The sequence below is a fragment of the Mirounga leonina genome, unplaced genomic scaffold (assembly GCF_011800145.1).
Source record: "Mirounga leonina isolate KUSES-001 unplaced genomic scaffold, KU_Mleo_1.0 Mir_125, whole genome shotgun sequence".
Lineage (NCBI taxonomy): Eukaryota > Metazoa > Chordata > Mammalia > Carnivora > Phocidae > Mirounga > Mirounga leonina.
Window position 1 is genome coordinate 63,706,437 of NW_023270305.1, and position 25,211 is coordinate 63,731,647.

The window sequence follows — 25,211 nt, forward strand, 5'->3', positions numbered from 1 at the left end:
ACTTCTGGTCCCTTGCAGTCAGTTGGACTGTCTTACTTTGAGAATTGAAATGTCCAGTCCAATCTGAACTTCTCCCTACTTGAAGAGAATCTTCTCCTTCAGGCTGAGCTGCTATGAGCTCGGAATCCTGGAAGGATTTCTTCTCATAGCTGCTTCTCTTCCCTTTGCCTTTGACCCCTCTGAGGCAGGGCCCTGGGCTGGGACTGGGGGAAGGACAGCCTTCCACAGCAGGCACAGTCCTGGACCATCACTGGCTCCTGTGGGTGGACCGCATGCACTTTTGCAGCCTCTTTCTCTGCCAGGTGCTTTTGCAGGTGCTCCCAGGATTCTCTGTGGGGGATGCTGTCTCTGTCATAGCTGGAAGCTTCCTGTTCTCTCAGCCCATGCGGTCTCCAGCAGTCTCCCTTACGCTGACTTTTTCCTTTGGGCCCTTTGCCCTCCCACTCAGGGGTCCTGCTGTGTGCTTCCCCTTTCAAACAACCCAGGCCAGCTCCCTCCTCAAATTCCCATGGCTCCTGGTGGAGCACACATACTTTTGCCTGCCACTGAGGAAGGGCGGTCCTTCTGTCTCCTTGCTGTTGGGCAGACTTAGGCACAGCTACAGTCTCTCACCTGTGGGCATCTCTTGGCAAAAGGCAGACACCCGTCCCCAAACTCTAGGAGGCCCACATCTAGCTCTCTGAGTGGGTCTTCTCAAGGGTGTCTCATTTGGCTTGGGATGAGGGGCTGCACTCCTCTCCCCCTGGGAGGTGGCATGGGATCCAGCCCATCAACAAGGTTCTCGGTGGAATTTTCTCTCACTGCTCTTCAGCCCTCACTGTTAGAGGCTAGAGGGGGCACTGCTCAAAGCCTGCAGATCCTGTTTCAGAATCTCTCAGTCTACCCTGTGTCAGTTGAACAGAAGTCACGGCATCTTAATTAGGATATTTAGGATATGGGGTCCTTGGCTACCTGTTGTAGTGTTATCAACCTTTAGGGCTTCGGGCAAAAGTAAGCACAAGGAGCCCCATTTTAACCTCCTGTGACGTTCCTGCAGACGTGCACGTGTCTGAAGGTTTCACTGCAAAATGGTATCAGTTATTTTCAGGTTGTAGAGCTGTTTTCCTCTTTTGTGCTTATTGGTACTTCATCTGTACCTGCACTGAACACATTTTAAAAGAAAAGCTATTCTTAAAAGGAAAATACTCTTCCATGTGCAAAACAAAACAAAACAAAACAAAAAAACCTAGACACAGATACCACACCCTTCACAAAAATTAACTCAAAATGGATCACAGGCCTAAACACAAAACTGTAAAACTCCTAGAAGAAAACACAGGTGAAAACGTGGGTGGCCTTGGGTACCGTGATGACTTTTAGATACAACCCCAAAGGCACGATCCATGAAAGAAATAACTGACAAGCTGGACTTCATTAAAATGAACACCGTCTGCTCTGCAAAAGATGACATCAAGAGAATGAGAAGACAAGCCACAGAGAGGGAGAAAATATAGGCAAAAGACACCTCTGATAAAGGATTGTTATCCAAAAGAAATGGAAAACTCTTAAAACTCAATTAAGAAACAACTGATTTAAAAAATGGGCCAAAGAGGCCGTTGCTTGAATGGTGGAGCTGAGGCTGGGCTCGTGAACACACAGTGACAGCTATAGGGCAGGCAGCGGCACCATCCCCGCTTCCCCTCGGCGGCAGGGTGTCCCGCCGGCGGCCCTGAAGTGACCCATAAACATGTCTTGTGAGAGGAAAGGCCTCTCGGAGCTGCGATCGGAGCTCTACTTCCTCATCGCCCGGTTCCTGGAAGATGGACCCTGTCAGCAGGCGGCTCAGGTGCTGATCCGCGAGGTGGCAGAGAAGGAGCTGCTGCCCTGCCGCACCGACTGGACCGGGAAGGAGCATCCCAGGACCTACCAGAATCTGGTGAAGTATTACAGACATTTAGCACCTGATCACTTGCTGCAAATATGTCATCGGCTAGGACCTCTTCTTGAACAAGAAATTCCACAAAGCGTTCCTGGAGTACAAACTTTATTAGGAGCTGGAAGACAGTCCTTGCTACGCACAAATAAAAGCTGCAAGCATGTTGTGTGGAAAGGATCTGCTCTGGCTGCATTGCATTGTGGAAGACCACCCAAGTCACCAATTAACTATGGTAGCCCACCCAGCATTGGGGAAACACTTTGAAGAATGACAGTTTACTTAGTTGACTCCTAAAATAAAAATAAAGATTTAAACCCAGTTTAGAAAGACTCAGAAAAAAAAAGAAAAAAACTATGTTTAAGAGAGCAGCCAAGATGCCCTTCAACAGATGAATGGATAAAGAAGATGTGGTCCATATATACAATGGTATATTACTCAGCCATCAGAAAGGATGAATACCCAACTTTTACATCAACATGGATGGGACTGGAGGAGATTATGCTAAGTGAGATAAGTCAAGCAGAGAAAGTCAATTATCATATGGTTTCACTTATTTGTGGAACATAAGGAACAGCATGGAGGACATTAGGAGAAGGAAGGGAAAAATGAAGGGCGGATATCAGAGGGAGAGACAAACCCTGAGAGACTATGGACGCTGAGAAACAAACTGAGGGTTTTAGAGGGGTGAGGGGTGGGGGGATGGGTTAGCCTGGTGATGGGTATTAAGGAGGGCACGTACTGCATGGAGCACTGGGTGTTATACGAAAACAACAGATCATGGATCACCACATCAAAAACCAATGATGTATTGTATGGTGACTAACATAACATAATAAAATTAAATTAAAAAAAAGAAAAAAAAAAATGGGCCAAAGACCTTAAGAGACGTCTCATCTAAGAAGATAGTAAATAAGCATATGAAGAGATGCTCAACATCATAGGTCATCAGGAAATGCAAATTATTATTTTTTAAAGAGAATGGCAATTTTTTTTTTTAAGATTTTATTTATTTGAGAGACAGAGAGAGAGAGAGCTAGAGAGCGCAAGCGGAGGAGGAGAAGTTCCCCGCAGAGCAGGGAGCCCCATATCAGGCTCGATCCCAGGACCCCGGGATCATGACCTGAGCCAAATGCAGACGCTTAACCAACTGAGCCACCCAGGCGCCCCAGGAAATGCAAATTAAATCAACATAATATCAGCAGCCTGAGCAGATGTGGCTCTCGGGGCACCGCCCTCTTCCCTGGTGGAGGTAGATGCTGCGGTGGCTGTGGCCACCCCAGCTGGCCCGACCCACGTGGCCACGCGATGGCTGCTGGCTTGTGCCAGGGCGCCACTCCTGTGAGCACCACTGTCTGATTTGGGGGCAGCCCCACCCGCCAAGCGCTGGCCTGACGACACTGCTCCTGGTGCCAACTTTTGAGGATGTTTCCATTCCTGAAAAGCCCATGCTTAGATTTGTTGAAAGGGCACCACCATGCCAAAAGGAAGAAGAGAACCTCAATACCTGTGTGACTTCCAGGGACCTTGTACTGAAGGAAGCTCCTGAGTTCACAGAAGGTGGTGGTTACCTCCATGGGGGACATTTTGAAACGCTGCACCTGACAATCCACCACTCTATGGACACCAAGAACGTGTTTCCCTGATAGAGGGTACCAGCCCCTTTCAAGTCCATCACCTGCAAGGATATGGGACAGCCCATGGCGGGGAAGCCACCGAGGTGCCATTGGTCAGTGTGTGGCTCCCGTGAAGGAAGGCTGGCAGTCTCACAGTAGAGATGGGTGGGCGCGGTGAATCCAGAGATACCACGTTTCCTCGACCTGTTTGTTGCCCTGCCCAGCAAAGGCCATGAACCATGCAACTCTAGAGAAGAGGCAGAAAGATCAAGAGGAACGAAAACAGAACAACCACAACCCCTGGATCTTTGAACGCAGAGCCACTGCCAACATGCTGGGGATACAGAAAGTCCTGAGCCCGTATGACTTGACCCAGAAGAGGCAGGACTGGGGCAAGCCCTATATGTCTAAACGTGGGTAGTGAGAATGTGAGAAATACATGTAAAAAGGCTACTGAGAGAGAATCTACCTTTTTCTTCCCCTCGGCCTACCCTTAAAGTCTGTGACTAGCCCTAAAAATCTAACCAAGGAGCAGCATATGAGTAAGTGATTTCTGAAAAACTGTACAATATCTGTTGATTTTTAAAAATGTATTATATTTACGTTAAATAAAGCTTGAGTATCACCTCAAAAAAACCCCAACCAAACAAAAAATAATGAGATAACCACTACACCCCTATTAGAATGACTGAAAGCTGGAACGCTGACCACACCAAATGCTGGTGAGGATATGGAGTAACAGGAACTTTCATACACTGCTGATGGGAATGCAAAATGGTACAACAACTTCAGAAGACAGGTGGTTTCTTATAAAACTAAACATACGGGGCGCCTGGGTGGCTCAGATGGTTAAGCGTCTGCCTTCGGCTCAGGTCATGATCCCAGGGTCCTGGGATCGAGTCCTGCATTGGGCTCCCCACTAGGCGGGGCACCTGCTTCTCGCTCTGCCTCTGCCTCTCTCTCTCTCTCTGACTCTCATGAATAAATAAATAAAATATTTTTTTAAAAAACAAAAACTAAACATACTTGTACCATATAATCTAGCACTTGAGCTCCTTTGTATTTACCCATAGGAGATGGAAACTTCTATCCACACAAAAAACCTGCATATGGATGTTTATAGCAGCTTTATTCATAATCGCCAAAACTTGGAAGCCACCAAGATGTCCTTCAGTAGATGAATGAATAAGTAAACCTGGTATATCCAGGCAATGGAATATTACTCGGCACTAAAAAGAAATGATCTGTCAACCCATGAAAAAGCATGGAAGGAGCTTAAATATGTATTACCAAAGAAAAGAAATCAACAGAGAAAGCTACATCCTGTATGATTCCAGCTATAGTACATTCTGGAAAAGGCAAAACTATGGAGAGAGTAAAAAGATCAATGCGGGGCACCTCGGTGGCTCAGTCAGTTAAGCATCTGACTCCTAATTTCAGCTCGGGTCATGATCTCAGGGTCCTGGGATGGAGCCCCGCACCAGGCTCTGCACTCAGCCTGGAGTCTGTTTGAGGATTCTCTCCCTCTCTTTCTCTCAAATAAATAAATCGTAAAAACAAACAAACAAACAAAAAAACAATGGTTGCTGGGGGTCGGTGTGGAAGAAAGGGATTAATAAGCAGAGCACAGAGGATTTGGGCCAGTGAAGATACTCTGTATGATACTATCATGATAGATACATATCATTATAAATTTGTCCAAACCTATAGAATGTACAACTCCAAGAGTGATAATGTAAACTATGGACTTTGGGTGATTATGATGTGTTAATGTAAGTTCATCAATTGTCACAAAATGTCCCACTCTGGGGGGATGTCGATGATGGGGGATGCACGTGTGGGGACAGAGGATATGTGGGAAGTCTCTGGCCCTTCCTCTCAATTTTGCTGTTCACCTAAAACTGCTCTAAAAAAACCATTCTTCCAGAAAAAAAATGTTAAAAACATTCATTTTCTATTTTCTTCTCTTTTTTAAAAAAGATTTTATTTATTTATTTAACAGAGGAAGAGAGAGAGAGAGAGAGAAAGCACAAGTAGGCAGAATGGCCAGCAGAGGGAGAGGGAGAGGATGAAGCAGACTCCCAGCTGAGCAGGGAGCCCAATGTGGGGCTTGATCCCAGGACCCTGGGATCATGACCTGAGCCGAAGGCAGGGCTTAACCAACTGAGCCACCCAGGCACCCCTTTCTATTTTCTTCTTGAGTGAGTTTCAGTAATTCATGTCTTTCTAGGGAAGTTTCTATTTCATCTAAGTTAACTAATTTATTGGCATACTGTTGTTCAAGGATTTCCTTATAATTCTTTTCATTTCTGTAAGATTGGTAACAATGTTCCTATTTTATTCCTGATTTCAGTAATTTGTGTCTTTTCCCTTTTTTTTCCCCCTCTTGGTCAGTCAAGCTGAAAGTTTGTCTATTTTCTTGATCTTTTCAAAGAAACAACTTTTCATTTGTTACATTTTCTATTGGTTTTCTACTTTATTTCCACTCTTCTCTATATCATTCCATTTCTTCTGCTTCTTTTGGGTTTAGTGCATTTTTTCCTTTCTTAGTTTCTTACGGTGAAAGTTCAGGTAATTGATTTGAGATCTTCCTTCTTTTCTAATATAGGCATTTAGTTGTAAATTTCCCCTTTGGCAGTCCTATCCTGCCATGATACTTGGGCTGTCCAGGCTCTCCTTGGGATTGGTTTGAACAATGAGTGTTGTTTCACACCACACAAGTTAGGCAATTTGTCAGTTATTTTCCACAAAGTACTTTATTTTGGCTATCCAAGGGTGAAAAGTTTCATTTAGACATATCATAAGTAATCTCAACATTATACAGTTATACAAAGAACATCACATTCAGACTCATTGGGTACACCAATGTACAATAGTTAAATGCCATCGGGGGGCACGTGGGCAAGTCAATGGGCCACCACATTGCAGTGTGGTAGTGCTGTGTCTGCATGCTAAGGGAGCACAAGATAGAGACACGTAGGTAGAGTTCTAGGGTCAGAGAGGAAATGACATCTACTGACATCTGAATGTTGCTTGGAGGTCAGCCCCCGCAAGAGACCAGGGCTGTGCAGCATCCTCCCACGTGCCACAAAAAGTGTCACCCGGAGACAGAGCTCAGTTCAGCAAGTGGACTTGTCTAAGAAATATACAAGTCATTTGAGAAGCTCACATCGTTTGATGCATTGAAGCCCATAACCTTCCAATACTTCTACCCTTACCCTATAACCTCTGGATCCCTGCCTACAGGTTCACCTCCACCCTGCGCTCCAGGGCCAAGCATCCAAGGCCAAGGCATGGTGATCAGGAGCCCTGGTCTGAGGCTGACTGACTCACTGTGGGGTAAGCCTGGAAGCTTTCTTTTCTTTCATTTTGTACTCCATGTTTCCTCGTGACCTAGTCCTTGTCTGGTGAAGACCGTGCGGTACAGCTCTTCAGCCCCAGCTCTGCGATAATCCTTTGTAAATCAAGTTCGTGATTCACGCTGGCGGGTTCTTCTTGCTATTTTTAGTACCCAGATCTTGGCAAACTGCTTGCCTGTTGATCCTCTACCAACCAACCACTGATCCTGACTCAGCTAGGGCGACTGTCAGTCCTCATCTGGACTCGCCCCTTTTTGTAGGGATTAGTATAGGAGGGGCCACGGCCTTCAACAAAGGATAGTCCTCAGAGGACAATTTGAATGATCCTTGTAGCTTGTTAATTCTACCTGTAAGTTAACTGATTACCAATCTCATTTGGGTGAATTGGCAGACACACTGCCATATGTCTGTCCATCTCCCAACTAACTACCCCTGCCCGTCTGTCTAGACCCCCAGTCTTCATCTTGCCAAATCTGACCCACCTTCCCAACCCCCTACCCTGGTTCTTGACAGGTCCTGGGCCTTCCCACAAGAGCCCATTTCACCACAGGTTAAAGTACTTAACTCAAGTACCAATAGTGTGGGTTTGTGCTCCAGGATCCTGACCACGGGGATCCAGTTGCAGGGTTAGCCAAAGCAGGGCACATTTTTAAACGCAAACTTTGTCATTGAATCTTTTTGGTCATCCTCTTAGCATCTGTATCTCACCTCTAACTGCCTCGCCCCAAACAGCTGGAGCCACAGGGCACCCCTACACCGTGCTCCCCGGGCCTGCCCAATTCAAGCTGCCCACCCTTGCTACCACCTCTCACACCTCCTCCCCAGCAAGGCCCCCAAGTCCTCCAGCGCATGGGATCCCTGCCCAGTTGCAGAAGGACACGTGTCTGCACTTGGAGCCTCTCAACCTTCTTAAGGGGCTGCTATGTGCTGTTGTGGGGCTCGCTACGGCAGACACAGCGACCAACATGCCGGTATCTGCCGGGCAGGATCTTCCAGCGAACGCGAGCGCCTTCCACTCGGCAGGACTGCTTGGACTTCCAATGGACCACATCTGGCCAGTTCTGCAGGCGGGAAAGGAGCCTCCACCCGGTGGCCAGGCTTCTCCGGAGACAGTTGGTTCAGTTGGCCTTCTTTGCCCAGCTCTCTTCTTTGCCTCCTAAAGGCACAGATTTTCTAAAAGTTCAAAGTTCTTTCCCTGCTGTTGAGTGACAGAGGGCCCGGGCCCAAAGAAGGCCTTGTGTATGATTAAGTTGTTCATTGGTTAATTGCTTGGAAGGACAAGCCTGCTCACGGAGCAAATTAAAAATGCCATTCAACTAGCCTGGAAAATAGAACACCATTCTGGAGACGTCTTACTCCAGAAAAAAGAAAAAACCTAAAAGCAAAAAGAAAACCAAAGCTGGACGAGTCTTGAAACAATATCTTTTTTTTTTTTTTTAAGATTTTATTTATTTGAGAGAGAGAGAGAACGAGTGGTGGGGAGGGTGAGAGGAAGAGGGAGGGAGAAGCAGACTCCCCGCTGAGCAGGGAGCCCGATGCGGGGCTCAATCCCAGGACCCTGGGATCATGACCTGAGCCAAGGGCAGATGCTTAACCACTGAGCCACCCAGGCATCCTGAAACAGTATGTCCTTTTTTTACCAAGTGGCAACTACTCTGATGCAAGCACCTAATAAGTATGTGCATTTCTGGATTGTAACAGGGACAAGGTCTGGAAACAGCTCTTCTCAACAACCGTAAAAAGACTTTTGTGAGGCGACTGGGGACATTTGAACACTGTCTAGATAATTGTCCTAATCTTTTAGATACACATAATGAAGTTATTTATGGATAGAATATGATGTATGCAATTCATTTTAAAATAATCCAGTGTGGGAGGGGGTGGTATATCTGAAAATGACCGGGGGAAGGGGGGAAGTATATCCGAGACAAGACTGTCATAGGTTGAGGGGCACCTGGTGGCTCAGTTAACTGATTTGGCTCAGGTCATGATCTTGGGGTTCTGGGACCGAGCCCTGCATCAGGCTCCCTGGTCAGTGGGAAGTCTGCTCCTCCCTCTGTTCCTCCCCCTGCTTGTGCTCTCGGTCTCTCTCTCTCAAATAAATAAATACAATCTTTAAAAAAAAAAAGATTGGCCACATGTTGATAATTATTGAAGCTGGGTTACAAATACATGAGAATTCATTATCCTATTTTTTTGTGCCTTACTTTTGTGTTTGCTTGAAAACTTTTATTACGAAAAAAGTGAAATAGAAAAAGACCAGTGCTTCTTAAGCTTCCAGGTATGTACCTCTGAATGCAAAGGAAAGCAAAAGTACTCATGCCCCAGGAGAATTTAGGGGATATTGTGTGAAGTAGCTCCAATACAAGAGATATCTGTTTCCTATTTTACTTCAAAAATTCAAACGGGGGGCGCCTGGGTGGCTCAGTTGGTTAAGCGACTGCCTTCGGCTCGGGTCGTGATCCTGGAGTCCCTGGATCGAGTCCCGCATCGGGCTCCCTGCTCGGCAGGGAGTCTGCTTCGTCCTCTGACCCTATCCCCTCTCATGTGTTCTCTCTCTCTCAAATAAATAAATAAATAAATCTTTAAAAAAAAAAAAATTCAAACGGATTTTATATTCTGCTAAGTTGACATTTTAAATGTAAAAAGTTTTAAATTACTCGGGTAGAGGGAGAAAACAATTGTTGCAGCAAGCTGACAAAAGAATTCCTCTCAGCAAGAGATCTGTCTCATCTTGGTATGCCCCTTCTTGGCAGTTTTGTTAAAAAGACAAGGCTCTTCTAAGGTAGCTGGATGGCCTCATGGGGACAGAGACATAGGTAAACTGCTCTCCCTGGAAAACTGAGCAGTGGTTTGAGGTCTTGGGAGCTTTGAATTAAAGAGGAAAAAGAGAGGTGCCTGGGTGGCTTAGTCAGTTGAGCACCAAACTCTTGATTTTGGCTCAGGTCATGATCTCAGGGTTGTGAGATTGAGCCCCACATTGGGCTCCCTGCTCAGCGGGGAGTCTGCTTCTCCCTCCCTCTTCCTCTCACCCTCCCCACCACTCATTCTCTCTCTCTCTCTCAAATAAATAAAATCTTAAAAAAAAAAAAAAGATATTGATTCTCTATGTCCCTCCTCGCCAGCTCACTCTCTCTTAAATAAATCTTTAAAGATACATAAAGAGGAAAAAGAGGATCAAGGAAGAAGAGAGGAAACCCAGAATCACAGAAGGACAAGCAAAAATGATGAGATGTTCCACAGTCTTGAAAACGGCCAATGTGCATTTACAGATGAGGAAGTCTAATACTCAGCATTAAGTGGTTGTCTGTGTTTTATTCAGTGCAACCCCTCCTTTGCTCCAAACTATTAATAAAGCCTGCTATGGCCATTGCCTTGAGTCATGGTGGTATTCAGGAGAGTGAAGAGATTGGAAAGCAAAATATCTAGTTGGGTCCCACGGTATATAAAACAGGGAACAGCTGTGGAAGGCAAAATGCAAAATGGAGATCAGGAAAGGTCAGTAGAAATTTGGAGATGGGTATTTCTAGCAAAAAGAGCATTCCTATACAACCTATGGTGGATTCAGAATCTCTGGAAATCTTCACAAGGATGTTGATTTCCCATCAGATATTTCAGTAGAAGTGAGGCCAATTCTACTTCAGTACTAACAATTTTACTAAAATAAGATGATCTCAGAAAAACTGGGGGACTGAAGGACATCCAGGCAGCCAGCCAGCATCCGGGTTACAATTATCACCTGGCAAGGGGGGGGGGGGTCTGCAACCTATGTCATTGGTTAATGGGCAAGGTACTGATGCATGAAGATTATTAATTTCGGAAATTCGGGAAAAACTGAAGAGGTTCCACATGCAAGTAATTTTTCCTGATGCCATAATATGTTTGAAGGCCCAGACTCACAGAAATAGATTATTACAGATGAGATGCATTTAGTCTTTGCATTATTAGCACTGCTGGAGAAATGCTTAGAATATCACTAAAGAAGTGATCCTGTCCCATACTTCCAGACTACTCTTGAGGTCTACCTTAGAAAATGCGTCCAGCTCTGAAACTTCATTGTTAGTGTAGTGTCCCCGATGCATTTTCTAAGTAAAAGAAAATATAAAACTGGGGGTGCCTGGGTGGCTCAGTCATTTAAGCATCTGCCTTCGGCTCAGGTCATGATCCCAGGGTCCTGGGATCAAGTCCTGCATTGGGCTTCCTGCTCAGCAAGGAGTCTGCTTCTCCCTCTGCCTGCTCTGCCTGCTGCACCCCCTGCTTGTGTGCTCGAGATCTCCCTCTCTGACAAATAAATAAATAAGGTCCTTAAAAAAAAAAAAAAGAAAATGTGTTTTGGGGGCGCCTGGGTGGCTCAATCGGTTAAATGCCTGCCTTCAGCTCAGGTCATGATTCCAGGGTCCTGGGATGGAGACCGCATCCATCCAGCTCCCTGCTCCACAGGAAGTCTGCTTTTCTCACCCTCTGCTGCTCCCCCTACTTGTGCTCGTGCTCTCTCTCTCTGTGTCTCTTTCTCCCTCTCTCATAAATAAATAAAATCTTAAAAAGAAAAAGAAAATGGCATTTTCTTACAAACGGGCAGGCTGCTGCATTCCTCGGCTCAAGGGCCCCCATCCTGCAAAGCCAACAATGACCGGCAAGCCTTTCTCCCATCACACCATTGCAACAGAGTCTTCTGCCTTCCTCTTCTACAGGAGGACCCTGTGATTACACGGGCCCACCTGCATAACCCAGGATAATCTTAGGTTGAAGTCAGCTGACTAGCAAACTTAATTCCCCTTTCTCACCTAATGGTAACATTGATAAGGAAAATCTGTGTCCTAAGATGGCCCACCGAGGCGGCAAGAGAGTCCCAGTCCTTGCCCCGGGGCTCTTCCGGGTTCTTCTCCCTGCTCTGCTTCCCGCAGGCACCAGTCCGGGTTCTTCTCCCTGCTCCGCTTCGCGCACACAGCAGAAGTGCCAAGTATGCGAAGTAGAAGTGTATTAATTGCCCCGTTTGTGCTCAGGCTCAGACCTTTGGAGACCACTCTCCTCTGAGCCCGCCGGCGTTAAATAAACCTCCTATCCTCCAAGATCTCCGGGTGCCGCTTGGTTCTTCTTTCGGGCGATCCAGTCCAAGTTCCCTAACAACATAATCACAGGTTCCAGGGAGTGGAACAGAGACATCTTTGGTGAGGCATTATTTTGCCTCCCACACCTATGTTTCATGACAGACCCAAAACCCCAAAGGGTTTCTAAATCCCTGGCTGGGCTCTTTAACTGTCTCTAGGAACTAACTGATCAACGAATTTTCTCCACATGGAAAGTCTGCTGACATTTTTTTAACTCCTGTTTTCATAATATCAATGGATACACATACTCTTGGAATCTCATAACTCACAATCCCAACAAGCAACCATTTTCATCCAGCTCTGAAACTTCATTGTTAGTGTAGCGAATTTCACATAAAGTAAGTCATTTTGTTTTTCATTTATTGATTGCGATGATGCAACTGTAAGCATATCTGCAAAATAAGCCCAATTTGCGAACCATTATTTTTGTTGTGTGTATTAATAACTCTCAGTACTGTTCAGGGTTTTGTTGTAAGACATAGAATCCATTCTAACTGGCTGAAACAAAAAGAATGTATTACAGGGTATTAAATGACTTTAAAATAATTGGAAAACTGAAGAAACAGAAATTTCAGAAGAACTTTAAGGATCATGTCTCGGAAGTGGGCCATCAAATGAGTTATGTCTTCTTCCTTTGTGTCCCTAAGAAGAAGAATCAAGAAAAGGAAGAGAAAAAGCAAGGATATTGGCATAATGATAATAGTAGAAATTAGTAAAATCAAAAATCATATTTGATCTCAAGGGGTAAGAGCAAGAGAGACAGGAACACTTTATCTAACACCTTTTTCTATTTATATATTCATGCATTTATTTTTTACCTACCTACCTATCTACTTATCTATTTACAAAAGTGGTAATCTTGGGGCGTCTGGGTGGCTCAGTCATTAGGCGTCTGCCTTTGGCTCAGGTCATGATCCCAGGGTCCTGGGATCGAGCCCCACATCTCCCTCTCCTGCTCCCCCTGCTTGTGTTCCCTCTCTCTCTCTGTCTCTCTCTCTCTCAAATAAATAAATAAAATCTTTAAAAAATAAAAATAAATAAATGGGAACACTAACAAGTTGTAATGACAGCTCTCCATAAAGATTATATCAATGTATATCCCTATCAACACCAAGCCAACACCAAGTTACATCAGCCTCGTAAGTCTATAGTTTTATGCTATTCCGGAGACTGATCTATGGCAGTTTTGTGACATTTTGCTGGTTTGGGTATCAGGGCTTCATAACTTTGTCAAACTACGACACTTTCCTTCCCTCCTTTCCCTGTTGTTTGGAACAGTTGAAATAAGAGAAATTATCTGCTCCTTGAAAGACGTAAAATTCATCTGGTAAACCATCAGACTGGTACTCCTCTGGGGAACGGAGGTGGGGAGGTGTTTGATAAACTTTTCCAATAATTTCTGGTAATTGGTCTTTTTGGATTTTCAATTTTTCTGTTAAATTATTCATTTTATCTACATGTTCAGATTTCTTTTTCTACTTTAAGTAGGTTCCATGCGCAATGTGGGGCTTGAACTCACAACCCTGAGATCAAGAGTCACACGCTCTACTGACTGAACCAGCCAGGCGCCCCTCTAAATGTTCAGATTAACTGACATAAAACTCCATGTATTCTTATAAAAAATTTGTTGTGCCTCTTGTTGCCTCCCTTTTACACTTCTAATGTTGTATATTTGTGGTTTCACTTATTTCCATAATCAGACTTGCAAGAAGTTTCTCTATTTCATTGACCTTCAAAGTAATAACTCTTGGTTTTATATATCAAGCCTTTTCTTTTCTTTTTTTTTCCCTAATAAGTTAGATTCTGCGGGGCGCCTGGGTGGCTCAGCCGTTAAGCGTCTGCCTTCGGCTCAGGTCATGATCTCAGGGTCCTGGGATCAAGCCCCGCATCGGGCTCCCTGCTCAGCGGGAAGCCTGCTTCTCCCTCTCCCACTCCCCCTGCTTGTGTTCCCTCTCTCGCTGTCTCTCTCTCTGTCAAATAAATAAATAAAATCTTTAAAAAAATAAATAAGATTCTGCTTTTATCTTTTTATTGATTCTTACTTTTGCCTTCGTATTATTTTGTTGTTCTTTCTACTTTATTTCAACATTTTATGTTTATTAATAAAAGCATTTAATTTTATGATTTTCCCCTGAATACATTTTTTACTGTGTATTTTCACATATTAATGTCTAAATTATCTATAATTTCAGTTTTGATTTCCTCTTTGATTTAAATTCTCATGAATAATTCTGAGTAATTTAATTTGATGGGAGGAAGGTTTTTTCTTACTAATTTCTTGTGTTATTTCACTGTGGTCAGAAATTGACAGTGTAATTTTTACCTTTCAAATATCTACTTGATCCATAGAGATTTTTGTTGCATACAAAGTCCTACAGTATTTATTAATTCAAGCTTTCTAACTATATATAATCCAAACTTTATCTCATTTTGTTCTTTGTATTGTATAAATCCAGAGGGATATTTATCAAAATTTCCATTATAACTGTGATTTTGTCAAATTATATATTTCTACCAATTTTTATTTTATTTTGTCCACAAATATTTGCAACATATTACAACATCTTGATGGATTATACATTTGTAAAAATAAAATATTCCTCTTTATCCTTCCTTTTTGCCTCAAATTCTGTCTTGTCTGATACTAATTTTACCACCTTTTTTTTCTTGTTTGATATGTTTGTCCAGCTCTTTATTTTTCGTTTGTGTGTTGTTTGTTTGTTTCTAGTAGGCTCCATGCTGGGCATATGGATCTTGCACTCATGATCCTGAGATCAAGACCTGAGCTAAAATGAAGAGTGGGATGCTCAACCGACTGAGCCACCCAGACACCCCAGGGTTTTTGTTTTTGTTTAAGGATGTTTTGTTGGGGCACCCGGTTGGCTCAGTCAGTACAGCATGTGACTCTCACACTCAGGGTTGTGAGTTCAAGACCCACATTGGGCATGGAGCCTACTTAAAAAAAAATTTTTTTTTAAATTAAAGATGTCTCATTAGCATACATAATTTTGCTCTTTTCAAAAAATCATTTGAAAGTCTTCACTAGGGAATTTAATATGTTCACATTTACTGTGGTCACTGTTTCCACTACATTATATGGATCTCCCTTTGTGCAGGGATCTTCTGTCTGACTGGAGGGATTAATAAGGAATGCAGATCATTTTAGCTATAGAATGTTGGCCTTCAGAGTTTGTCTAATCCAATCTGCTCTAGGACAGATGAGGAAATAGACCGCTACAAGATACACCATTTAGGAACAAAGTTCAAGCCAGTAGCTAAATTTGAACACAAGACTGTAATATCTAATATAATTTCATGAAGGGTTTGTTAGAATCAGATTAAATCAGCTGCAGTCAGCACTGACTTTTCCTCTTTTGGATAATGCATAGCATTGTTTAGAGCTTCGTTGTGTTTAATATCATTGCTCATCTAAAAACATGTAGTATTTTCCAAAGAGTGCTACAATTATCACTGAAACCTTGATATAATTTTAGGTGGTACACAGATCAACATTTTTTTATTTTAATGGCTACATATTTATTTTACTTTATTCTTTTAATTATTTATTTGACATCTAAATTAGTCTCCTCATAGACCTAGTTATAGGGACACGGAAACCTGGCTATGCTTTTAACTAGATACATTGATTGGTTAGTTACTTGGGTCTCAGTTTACTCAACTGCAAAATAAATGTTGTACTAGATAACGTGGAAGGTGTCTGACAATTTTGACATATATAACTCTCCTGTTGGATCCCCCCCACCGAACTGAATACCATTGACTAATTAATCAATTAAACAATTAACTCATTCATGCAAAGATATATGTGCACTTACTACATGCCAGGCCCTGTTAGAGAAAACATGGTACCTGCTGTCCTCACTTAAAAAGTGTCTGCTGACGACGTGGGTGGAACTGGAGGGTATTATGTTGAGCGAAATAAGCCAAACAGAGAAAGACATGTATCATATGATCTCACTGATATGAGGAATTCTTAATCGCAGGAAACAAACTGAGTGTTGTTGGAGTGGGGGGTGGGGTGGGAGGGATGGGGTGACTGGGTGATAGACCTTGGGGAGGGTATGTGCTCTGGTAAGCGCTGTGAATTGTGCAAGACTGTTGAATCTCAGATCTGTACTTCTGAAACAAATAATGCAATATATGTTAAGAAAAAAAAAAGAAGAAGAAGAAGGTAGCGGGAGGGGAAGAATGAAGCGGGGGAAATCAGAGGCGTGGACGAACCATGAGAGACGATGGACTCTGAAAAACAAACTGAGGGTTCTAGAGGGGACGGGGGTGGGAGGATGGGTTAGCCTGGTGGTGGGTATTGAGGAGGGCACATTCTGCATGGAGCACTGGGTGTTATGCACAAACAATGAATCATGGAACACTTCATCTAGAACCAATGATGTAATGTATGGGGATTAACATAAGAATATAAAAAAAAAAGTGTCTGCTATCTTTTTATTGCAGTGATTTCTTCATTCCATAACTGGAAGCCTGTATATCCCACTTCCCTTCACGCATTTGGCCCATCGGTCCACCTCCACCCTTCTGGCACAGGAATAAAAGGCACAGCATAGGGAATATGGTCAATGGGATTGTAATAGCATTGTATGGTGACAGATGGGAGCTATACTTCTGGTGAGCAGAGCATAATGTAGAGAGTTGTCAAATCGCTGTGCTGTACGCCTGAAACTAATGTAGCATTGTGTGTCAACTAGACTCAAACAAAACCAAAACCAAAACACAAAAAGTGAAATAATAAACTAAACCCCCCTCCCTCCCTCCAAAACACAACCCCAAACGTGTCTGCTAAGTGATGTATTATCTGGCTAAAGAAAAAATAAAAAGGATTTCTCTTCTTAAGGAAATCATTATACTAAGTTAACTGTTGGCGTACAGAAAAAAATGTTAAACTATTAGATCTTTCAAATCAGTAAAAAATTAGCTTTATGAGAAAAATTCTAAATTTTTCTTGAAACAAACCCAAACAGTCATCTGAAGGAGATGATGATAGAAATCCAGTATGGAAACAGTACCACCAGGCCACACCTGGGTCTGTCCAGACCTGTGCTAAGTTTTCTAGCAGAGTCAAGTGAAAGAGGAGGGACAATCTTGCAGAACTATCTGACTAGTTGGAAAAATAAGAGGTACTTGCAGTCCACCCCATCCACCCTGCCCCAAAGAGCTCGCACAGCAACTTTGTGCAAGTTGGGAAAAGCAACCCCTCCCAGCAGAGAAATTACAACATGGCACCTCATCAAGGCAACACATTTGATAAAGGACCTTTCTGAAGACTGCCATCTTGGCAAATGGAGCACAGGCTGATTTGGGCTCCACTCACCCCCGTGTGGTATGGCTTTGTGCAGGGCACAGACTACACACCCGTATCACAGCCCAGCTTGTGAGGAGCCATCGACTAACAGGTCTCAACACACTGAGGAGATAATCATGTAGCTTAAACTGTCACCATTGTGAAAAAAAGGCTGTAAACATTTCTAACTTTAGCGATCTTGTCAAACTGAATAATGTCCTTAGTCCAAACAGGAAGTGTCCTCGCATTGCCTTTAGGAGCACAGCTTTAGAAAAAAGCAGTAGTATTCATATTAGGCCTTTTGTCCACAGATTACTGCCACATCAGCAACAAAAAGCCCCGACAGCGTGAGGGTTAAATGTTTTAGAATTCTCTTCCCCCCAAGGCTGGATCTTGTTGCCTAGTGACTGCTGCGTTGCTTGCTGTTGTCACTCACCTTATCTCCAGACAGTTATCCCCCACTCTCATAAGGAGGGTTATGATTGGACAAAGGTGACATCATAGCACATGGAGGAATGGCATCTCTTTGTCAAGACAGCACCAGTAAGATGACTCAAGAGTTGGTAGCAAAGTGTTGTGGTTCCTTTGTTTTGTTTCTTTCATATAGAGCTAACACATTTCATGAAACATGGTCTTCATTGCTGGCAGAGCCCATTTTGCAAGGGTTAGCAGTGGATTTTTGCCCGTTAAAAGTATCCCTTGATAATATTGATTATCCTCAAGTCCGTTATTCAGCGGCCAGCCCAGCTGAAGCCTTTTCCCTCCTAGCACTTGGTCAGCACTTGAGAAGCTGAATAGATTACAGGCAGAAAATGACTATCCCGCAGCTCATTATCACACCACTGGTCGCAGAGTGGAATTTCACACAGCGCAGGTTCTTCTTGGTGCTTATCTGAGAAGTACCTAAAGTGGTTCCAAAGCATCAGTTTCAAGGACAGCCCTCTAAGACTTCAGGGCACCTACATAAGGCATCAAAAGAGTTAAAAAAAAAAAAATCGATTAAAGTCCAAAGCACATGTACTTTTAAAATCAAGCAGTTGGAGAAATCTCACACATTGTAGATAATAAACAAACATAAGTTCTTTGATTACTTTCGAAACTCACATCACACATGTTTGCACTGTTTTGAAAATCAAGCCTGATAGTCTTTATTTTCTGCACCGACTTGAGCTACTTGTGTGCTCTTGACTATTTCAGCCAATGAAGACATTAGCTCTGTGATTGAAGTGTCGGTTGCAGATTCATTATGCCAGGCCGCTATATTAAATCATCTGTTAAATGCGTTCTTTTCTTGGTAAATATTCAGTATACAGCATAGTCACAGCTGGGTATAATTGGATAATTGCTTTCAATTAATGCTCTATTTGGAAAGCTGCAACTCCATATAAAGCTTATAGTTGAGCTGTAACAAAGGCAATCCCCCCTGGGAAACAGGAGAGAGCGAATTCCTTCCTGCAATTCTACTGGAAAGCAATTAGAGAGAGAGAGAGAGTACTAATAAATTATATATGGCCCTGCTTTTACCTCCACTGAGAAAGAACCTGTAATATGTCAACTGAAATGTGTAAGTACACCCCTGCCTCTCCCAAGAGCTGGCTGCAATTTTATATTGTAATTGTATATTGTAATTTCTCATTTGAATAATCAACATTGTTCTTAAAGTGAATTAAAGCTGACCGAACATTTCCTGGGGAAATCTAAAAGAAGGGAAAGATAGTATTGACACAGAATTAAGTTACAAGGAAACACTTATTCTCAGAATAATCGTCAAACACATTTAGGAAAAAACCAATTTCATAAATAATTTCCTTTAAGAAATGAGATTGGTGTGCAAATGAAAGCCGAAAGCGGGTATGAGTTCTTTTAAATGAAATCTTGATACACGTGAGGAGAAAGTTCTGCTGCTGATGTGGTTCTTGCTCATTCGACAAGAAAGACTGCAAACATCTGTGTTCTTGAAGTGTTTGCTTGGTAGCAGTAAATCATAGAGAACTGATAGTACTATAATTTGATCAAGATTCGGTTTTATATTTTCTTTTTTCTTTTAAGATTTTATTTATTTATTCGAGAGCGAGAGTTTGAATGAGGGAGTGAGCGAGCAAGAGAATGAGTGAGTGAGAGAGAGCGTGAGCAGGGGGGAGGGTCGGCGGGAGAGGGAGAAGCCAACTCACCGCAGAGCTGGGAGCCCGCCACCGCCACCGTGGGGCTGACACCAGGACCCTGGGATCACGACCTGAGCCGAAGGCAGACGCTTAACCGACTGAGCCACCCAGGCGCCCCCAGTTTTATATTTTCTTTTACTCTACCTATTAAGAGATTTAATACTATAAACAAGATCTTAAGGGAATGCTTGAATTACTTAATGAAACTGTCAGAGGGCTAATCATAAAATTATTCTTCTCTATTCCCTTAATGCCCTAAAAAACTTGGATGGCTTAAATCCAATTACATTTTAAAAAGTAATAAATATGTATTTCAATAGGCTTTTCAATAATGTAGGCTGACCTTTACACTGATAAAAAGCGGTAAGATTTTTATCCTATGAAACACCTTGCTCATATATGTACCAGTTTAGAGAAAACAACCCCTTCTTTCTTAAACTCCTGGATTATCCATTTCTGGGGTTTGGAAGATTTTGGCTTGAAGGGTAACTGTATCAGGGTGCAGGGTGTAGTATTTTGTCCTAAGGTATTTGATTAAGAATGTGTATTTAAGATTTTCAAGGAACAATCTCCCAATCTCTAGGTGTAATGGGATCCTTTGAAAATGTACGTTTGATTCCGTTAACCCCAATCTTAGATACTCATTTCTTTTTTTTTTTTTTTAATTTTATTTATTTATTTGACAGAGAGACACAGCGAGAGAGGGAACACAAGCAGGGGGAGTGGGAGAGGGAGAAGCAGGCTCCCTGCTGAGCTGGGAGCCCGATGCGGGGCTCGATCCCAGGACCCTGGGATCATGACCTGAGCCGAAGGCAGATGCTTAACGACTGAGCCACCCAGGCGCCCCTTAGATACTCATTTCTTACCATGGCACTAGCAGGGCTCTGGCCGGCACGCCCCCTGCACAGGTCACCTCCTCCTGCCTTTCCTTTGAACCCGATGCTCCAGGTACCCCAGCTGTTCCTCTTGCTCATGCTGTAAAAATATCCCAAGACTGCAGCCTCCCCCTGCTCTGTAGCCTTCCCTGTTCCCTACCTGGAAGGCCCTTCCTCTGGATATTTGTCTCCCTCCTGCTCATCATTCTAATCCCTGCTCAAGGCCACCTAGATGAGTGGTCCTCCCTGTCCACCCTTTCTAAAATAGCAACAGTCACCTCTCTCCCTCCCCTTCCTCACCTTAGTTCTCTTCATAGCACGTACCGTTTCTGAGATTTAATGTCGAATTTTTGTCTCATCAGTCTCCTCCCACCAGAATGCAAGGCCCATGAGGGCAGAGACTTTTGTCTGTTTTGTCCACTGCCAAACCACCACGGCCTAGCCCGGTGATGGGCATCTCACAAGTGCTCAGTGAAGATTTGTAGAATCAATGAATAAAAGGTCAAGCGTTCTTCTTGTGCCTGGATATTCCTGTAAACTAGAGGCAGTAACACCTGGTCATGCAGGCAGACATTTAGGAATCAGACTTGGTTTTTTAGCCATTTACTAGTGCATGTAAACACAGGCGCTTTAAGCTCTTTGGGTGTGGATTTCTTCATCTATAAATGATAGCATTTACCTCATTAACCTCAGAGAGTTGATGTGAAGATTAAATGAGATAACAAGCAATATCCAAATGCTTGGCTTAGTGCTCACATGCTGTTGAGTAGAAAACACTCAATAAGTAATTATTAGAATATTCCAGATCAGACCCATCACAGATTACTAAATCAGCTTCAGGTAGGTCTTCATTTAATTTTGTAAAAAGAGCCATTGAACTTCTAGCAACTGGTCTCCCACACCTACCAAACCCTCCCCAAAAGCTGTTTAAGATTTCTCTCTCCCCAGTGCATCTCAGAGTCTATGTGGAAGCCATCAGTCTGACTTCAAGGTTTTTGTTTGTTTGTTTTTGTTTTCAAAGATTTGTTTATTTTTAGAGCGAGAGAGAGCACAAGTGGGAGGGGCAGAAGGAGAGAGAATCCCAAGCAGACTACACATTCAGTGTGGAGCCCGACGCGGGGCTTGATCCCAGGACCCTGAAATCACAACCTGAGCCCAAACCAAAGTTTTTTATTCAACTCTCAGCTCTGAAAGTAACAGAGCTGTTGAATGTATTTCAACTTCTCATCTGTTGGCTTACTAACACATTTTTATTATCTTCCTTATTCTGCAGTTCAAATAGGACACGTTATTTTTGTTTTGTAAAAAAGAAATTCGAATCCCAAGGAGCTTTTCTCTCCTCTGTAGGTGGACGGTTCTTAGCTCTCACCCCCCTGCACACACACACACACACCCCAGCCCTGGGCAGTCGACTGATCTGCTTTCTGTCCCTATAGATTCCATTTGTCTTTTCTAAGATTCTATGTAAATGGAATCACATGGTGTGTATTCTTTTTTTTTTTTTTTTTTTAAGATTTTATTTATTTGCAAGAGAGCGAATGAGAGACAGAGAGCATGAGAGGGAGGAGGGTCAGAGGGAGAAGCAGACTCCCCGCCGAGCAGGGAGCCCGATGCGGGACTCGATCCCGGGACTCCAGGATCATGACCTGAGCCGAAGGCAGTCGCTTAACCGACTGAGCCACCCAGGCGCCCTCACCATAATGTTTTTATTCACCTGGTGATAGCAAGTTAGGTTGTTTCCATTTTGGAGCCATCTTGAATATGGCTGTTGTGAACTTTTAAACACAAATCTTGCATTTCTCCTGGGTAAAAACCTGGGAGTGGAATTGCTGGGTGTTCTGGGCTGATCTGTATAGCCCCTCCCCCAAATTCATATCTTGAGGGCATGAACCCCAGGATCTCAGAATGTGACTATTGGAGATAGGGCCTTTAAAGAGGAAATTAAGGGGCGCCTGGGTGGCTCAGTCGTTGAGCGTCTGCCTTCGGCTCAGGTCACGATCCCAGGGTCCTGGGATCGAGCCCCGCATCGGGCTCCCTGCTCGGCGGGAAGCCTGCTTCTCCCTCTCCCACTCCCCCTGCTTGTGTTCCCTCTTTCGCTGTGTTTCTCTCTGTCAAACAAATAAAATCTTTAAAAAAAAAAAGAGGAAATTAAGTTAAAATTAGGCCATTTAGAATGGGTCCTAATCCAATCTGACTGGTGTCCTCGGGAGAAGAAAGAACTTGGATAAAAAAAGAGGCACAAAAGAGATCCCAGGGGTGCACAAACACAAAGGAAAGGCCACGTGAGGGCACAGCAAGACAGCCTTCTGTAAGCCATGGGGCGAAGTCTCAAAAGAAACCAAAACCTGCTGGACACCATGATCTTGGGCTTCTAGCCTCCAGAATTGTGAGAAAATAAATTTTTGGTTTTTAAGCCATCCAGTCAGTGGTATTTTATCGTAGGAGCCCTAGCAAACTAATACACTGGGCTATATGACAACTGCACGCTTAGCTTTATAAGAAACCGCGGAACTGTTTTCCAAAGTGGTTGTGCCATTTGCCATTCTCACCAGCAACATAGGAGATTCATGATTGCTCCACATTTAAAAAAACACTTGGTATTGACTTTTAATGGTCTTTTAACACTTTTCAATTTCAGACTTTCTCTTGGATGTGTAGAAGCACCGCATTGGGGGTTCAGTACGCACTTCCCCGATGACTAATGATGTTGAGCATCTTTCCATGCTCTTATTAGCTATTCATATATCTTCTTTGGTCAATGGTCTGTTTCAATCTTTTACTGTTTCTGTACTGGGTTTGTGTCTCCTTGATATTGAGTTGTAGAAGCTCTTTATATATTCTGAATACAAGTGCTTATCAGATAAATGTGTTGTGAAGATTTTTTCCCAATGTGTTATTTGCCTTTTCATTTTCTTAATGGTGTCCTTTAGAGAGTAGGAGTTTTTAATTTTGATGAAGATCAGTTTATAATTTTTTTCTCTTATGGATTATGCTTTGTGTGTTCTAAGAAATCTTTGCTTACCCTGAGGTCAAAAAGATTTTCTTCTATGTTTTCTTCTAAAAGTCTTCCAATGTTAGTTTTAACATTTAGGTCTATAATTGATTTCCAATATATTTTTATGTATTCTGAGAGGTAAGAGTCAAGGTCTGTCATTCCCCACATGTATATCCAATGGTTCCAACACCATTTGTTAAAAAAATTATCCTTAAGCCTTTGAGTTAACTTGGGACATTTGTCAAAAATCAATTGCTCATATATGTGTAGATTTTATTTCTGGACTATGCTGTTCCATCTATCTCTATATTTAAACTTATGTCAAATACCATACTGTTTAATTATTATAGCTGTATAATAAATTTTGAAATCAGGTAGCACAAGACTTTCAACTTTTTTTTTTTTTCCAATTATTTAGGCTATACTAAGTCATTTGCATTTCCATATAAATTTTAGAATCAGCCTGCCAATTTCCTCAAAGAAGCCTTTCACATTTTGGTTGGGATTGAATTGAATGTATAGATCAATCTGGAGAGAAGTGACATCTTAACAATATTTAAGTCTTTGAATCCTCAAACACAGTGTATCTGTTCATTTATTTAGATCTTCTTATATTCTTTCAGCAATGTTTTATAGTTTTCATTGCACAGGTCTGGCACATATTTTGCAACAATTGGATATTTAAATTTGCTCCTCTGTATTTTGTTTTTTGTAAACTACTGCAGATGTTTTTTTTTTTTTAAATTTCATGTTCCAAGTTTATTGGTAATATATTGAAGTACAACTGATTTTGAAAATATTGACTTAGTATCCTGAGGTCTTGATAAATAAATTTATTAGTTCTAGTTGCCTTTTATAGATTCCTTAGGGTTTTTTACTGACACAGTCATGTTGGCTGTAAATAAAGGTGGTTTCTTCCTTTCCAAGCAGTATGCCCTTTTGTTATCCCCCTTCTTCTCCTTCTCCTCCTTCTATTTTATTTTTTGGCCTTACTGAACTGGTTAGATAATATTGAATAGAAGTGGTGAGAGGGGGCACCCTTGGCTTATTCATAATGGAGGTGGGGGGAGGGAGAAGTCAGCCCCTCACCATTCAGTACGATGTTAGCTGTAGGTTTTTCGTAGATGCTTTTTATCAGACAGAAGAATGTCAAGAACTGTGAAGGATGTGAGATTTTAATAGTACTTTCCGGCTAAGAAGCTAGCCTGCTACAGCTGCATGGATGAAAGCAGAAAACATGAGACTCCTGGGTCAGAGACAAAGGAATTGATTGCTTACAGCACAGCAAGCAACATGAGCTTCACAGGCGCATGGGTTCTCATTACGCCCATGGGTGCTGCAGAACAGCAGGTGGATGCCACATAAGAAACCCAAATATTTTGGGCGCCTGGGTGGCTCAGTTGGTTAAGCAACTGCCTTCGGCTCAGGTCATGATCCCGGAGTCCCAGGATCGAGTCCCGCATCGGGCTCCCTGCTCGGCGAGGAGCCTGCTTCTCCCTCTGACCCTCCCCCCTCTCATGTACTCTCTCTCATTCTCGCTCTCTCAAATGAATAAATAAATCTTTAAAAAAAAAAAAAAGAAACCCAAATATTTATAAAGTGTGTAAGCAAATATGTCTGACCTTTGCCCCAAAGTGAGCCATTTTCTTTATTATACTGGACAGCAACCAAACCAGTTCTCTGGTCTGGAGGGAGACACTATCTGTTCATCCTTGGCTGTTCACTATACAAGCATCCTTAAAAATATAGTCTAGAAGAAAAGACTGTCAGTGTCCCTGTTTGCAAGACATGAAAAAATGTGAGACACCCTACTTCACCTCCATTAGGATTGCTATTATTAAAAAAAAGAAAGAAAAGAACAAGTGTT

The 25,211-nt window shown here is 42.8% G+C and overlaps 1 protein-coding gene and 1 pseudogene across 1 annotated transcript; both read left to right on the forward strand.

Annotated features, from left to right (window-relative positions):
* Positions 1-1,382: 1,382 nt before the first annotated feature.
* Positions 1,383-2,179, forward strand: LOC118007568 (PH-interacting protein-like). Its single transcript, XM_035000559.1, has one exon. The coding sequence runs from the start codon at positions 1,727-1,729 to the stop codon at positions 2,177-2,179; it is 453 nt and encodes a 150-aa protein (XP_034856450.1). The 5' UTR covers positions 1,383-1,726.
* A 3-nt stretch (positions 2,180-2,182) lies between these two features.
* Positions 2,183-3,949, forward strand: LOC118007569 (annotated as a pseudogene).
* The last annotated feature ends 21,262 nt before the right edge of the window (positions 3,950-25,211 follow it).

Coding starts and splice junctions, on each gene's coding strand:
- LOC118007568 (XM_035000559.1), top strand. CDS start 1,727: ATGTCTTGTGAGAGGAAAGGCCTCTCGGAGCTGCGATCGGAGCTCTAC.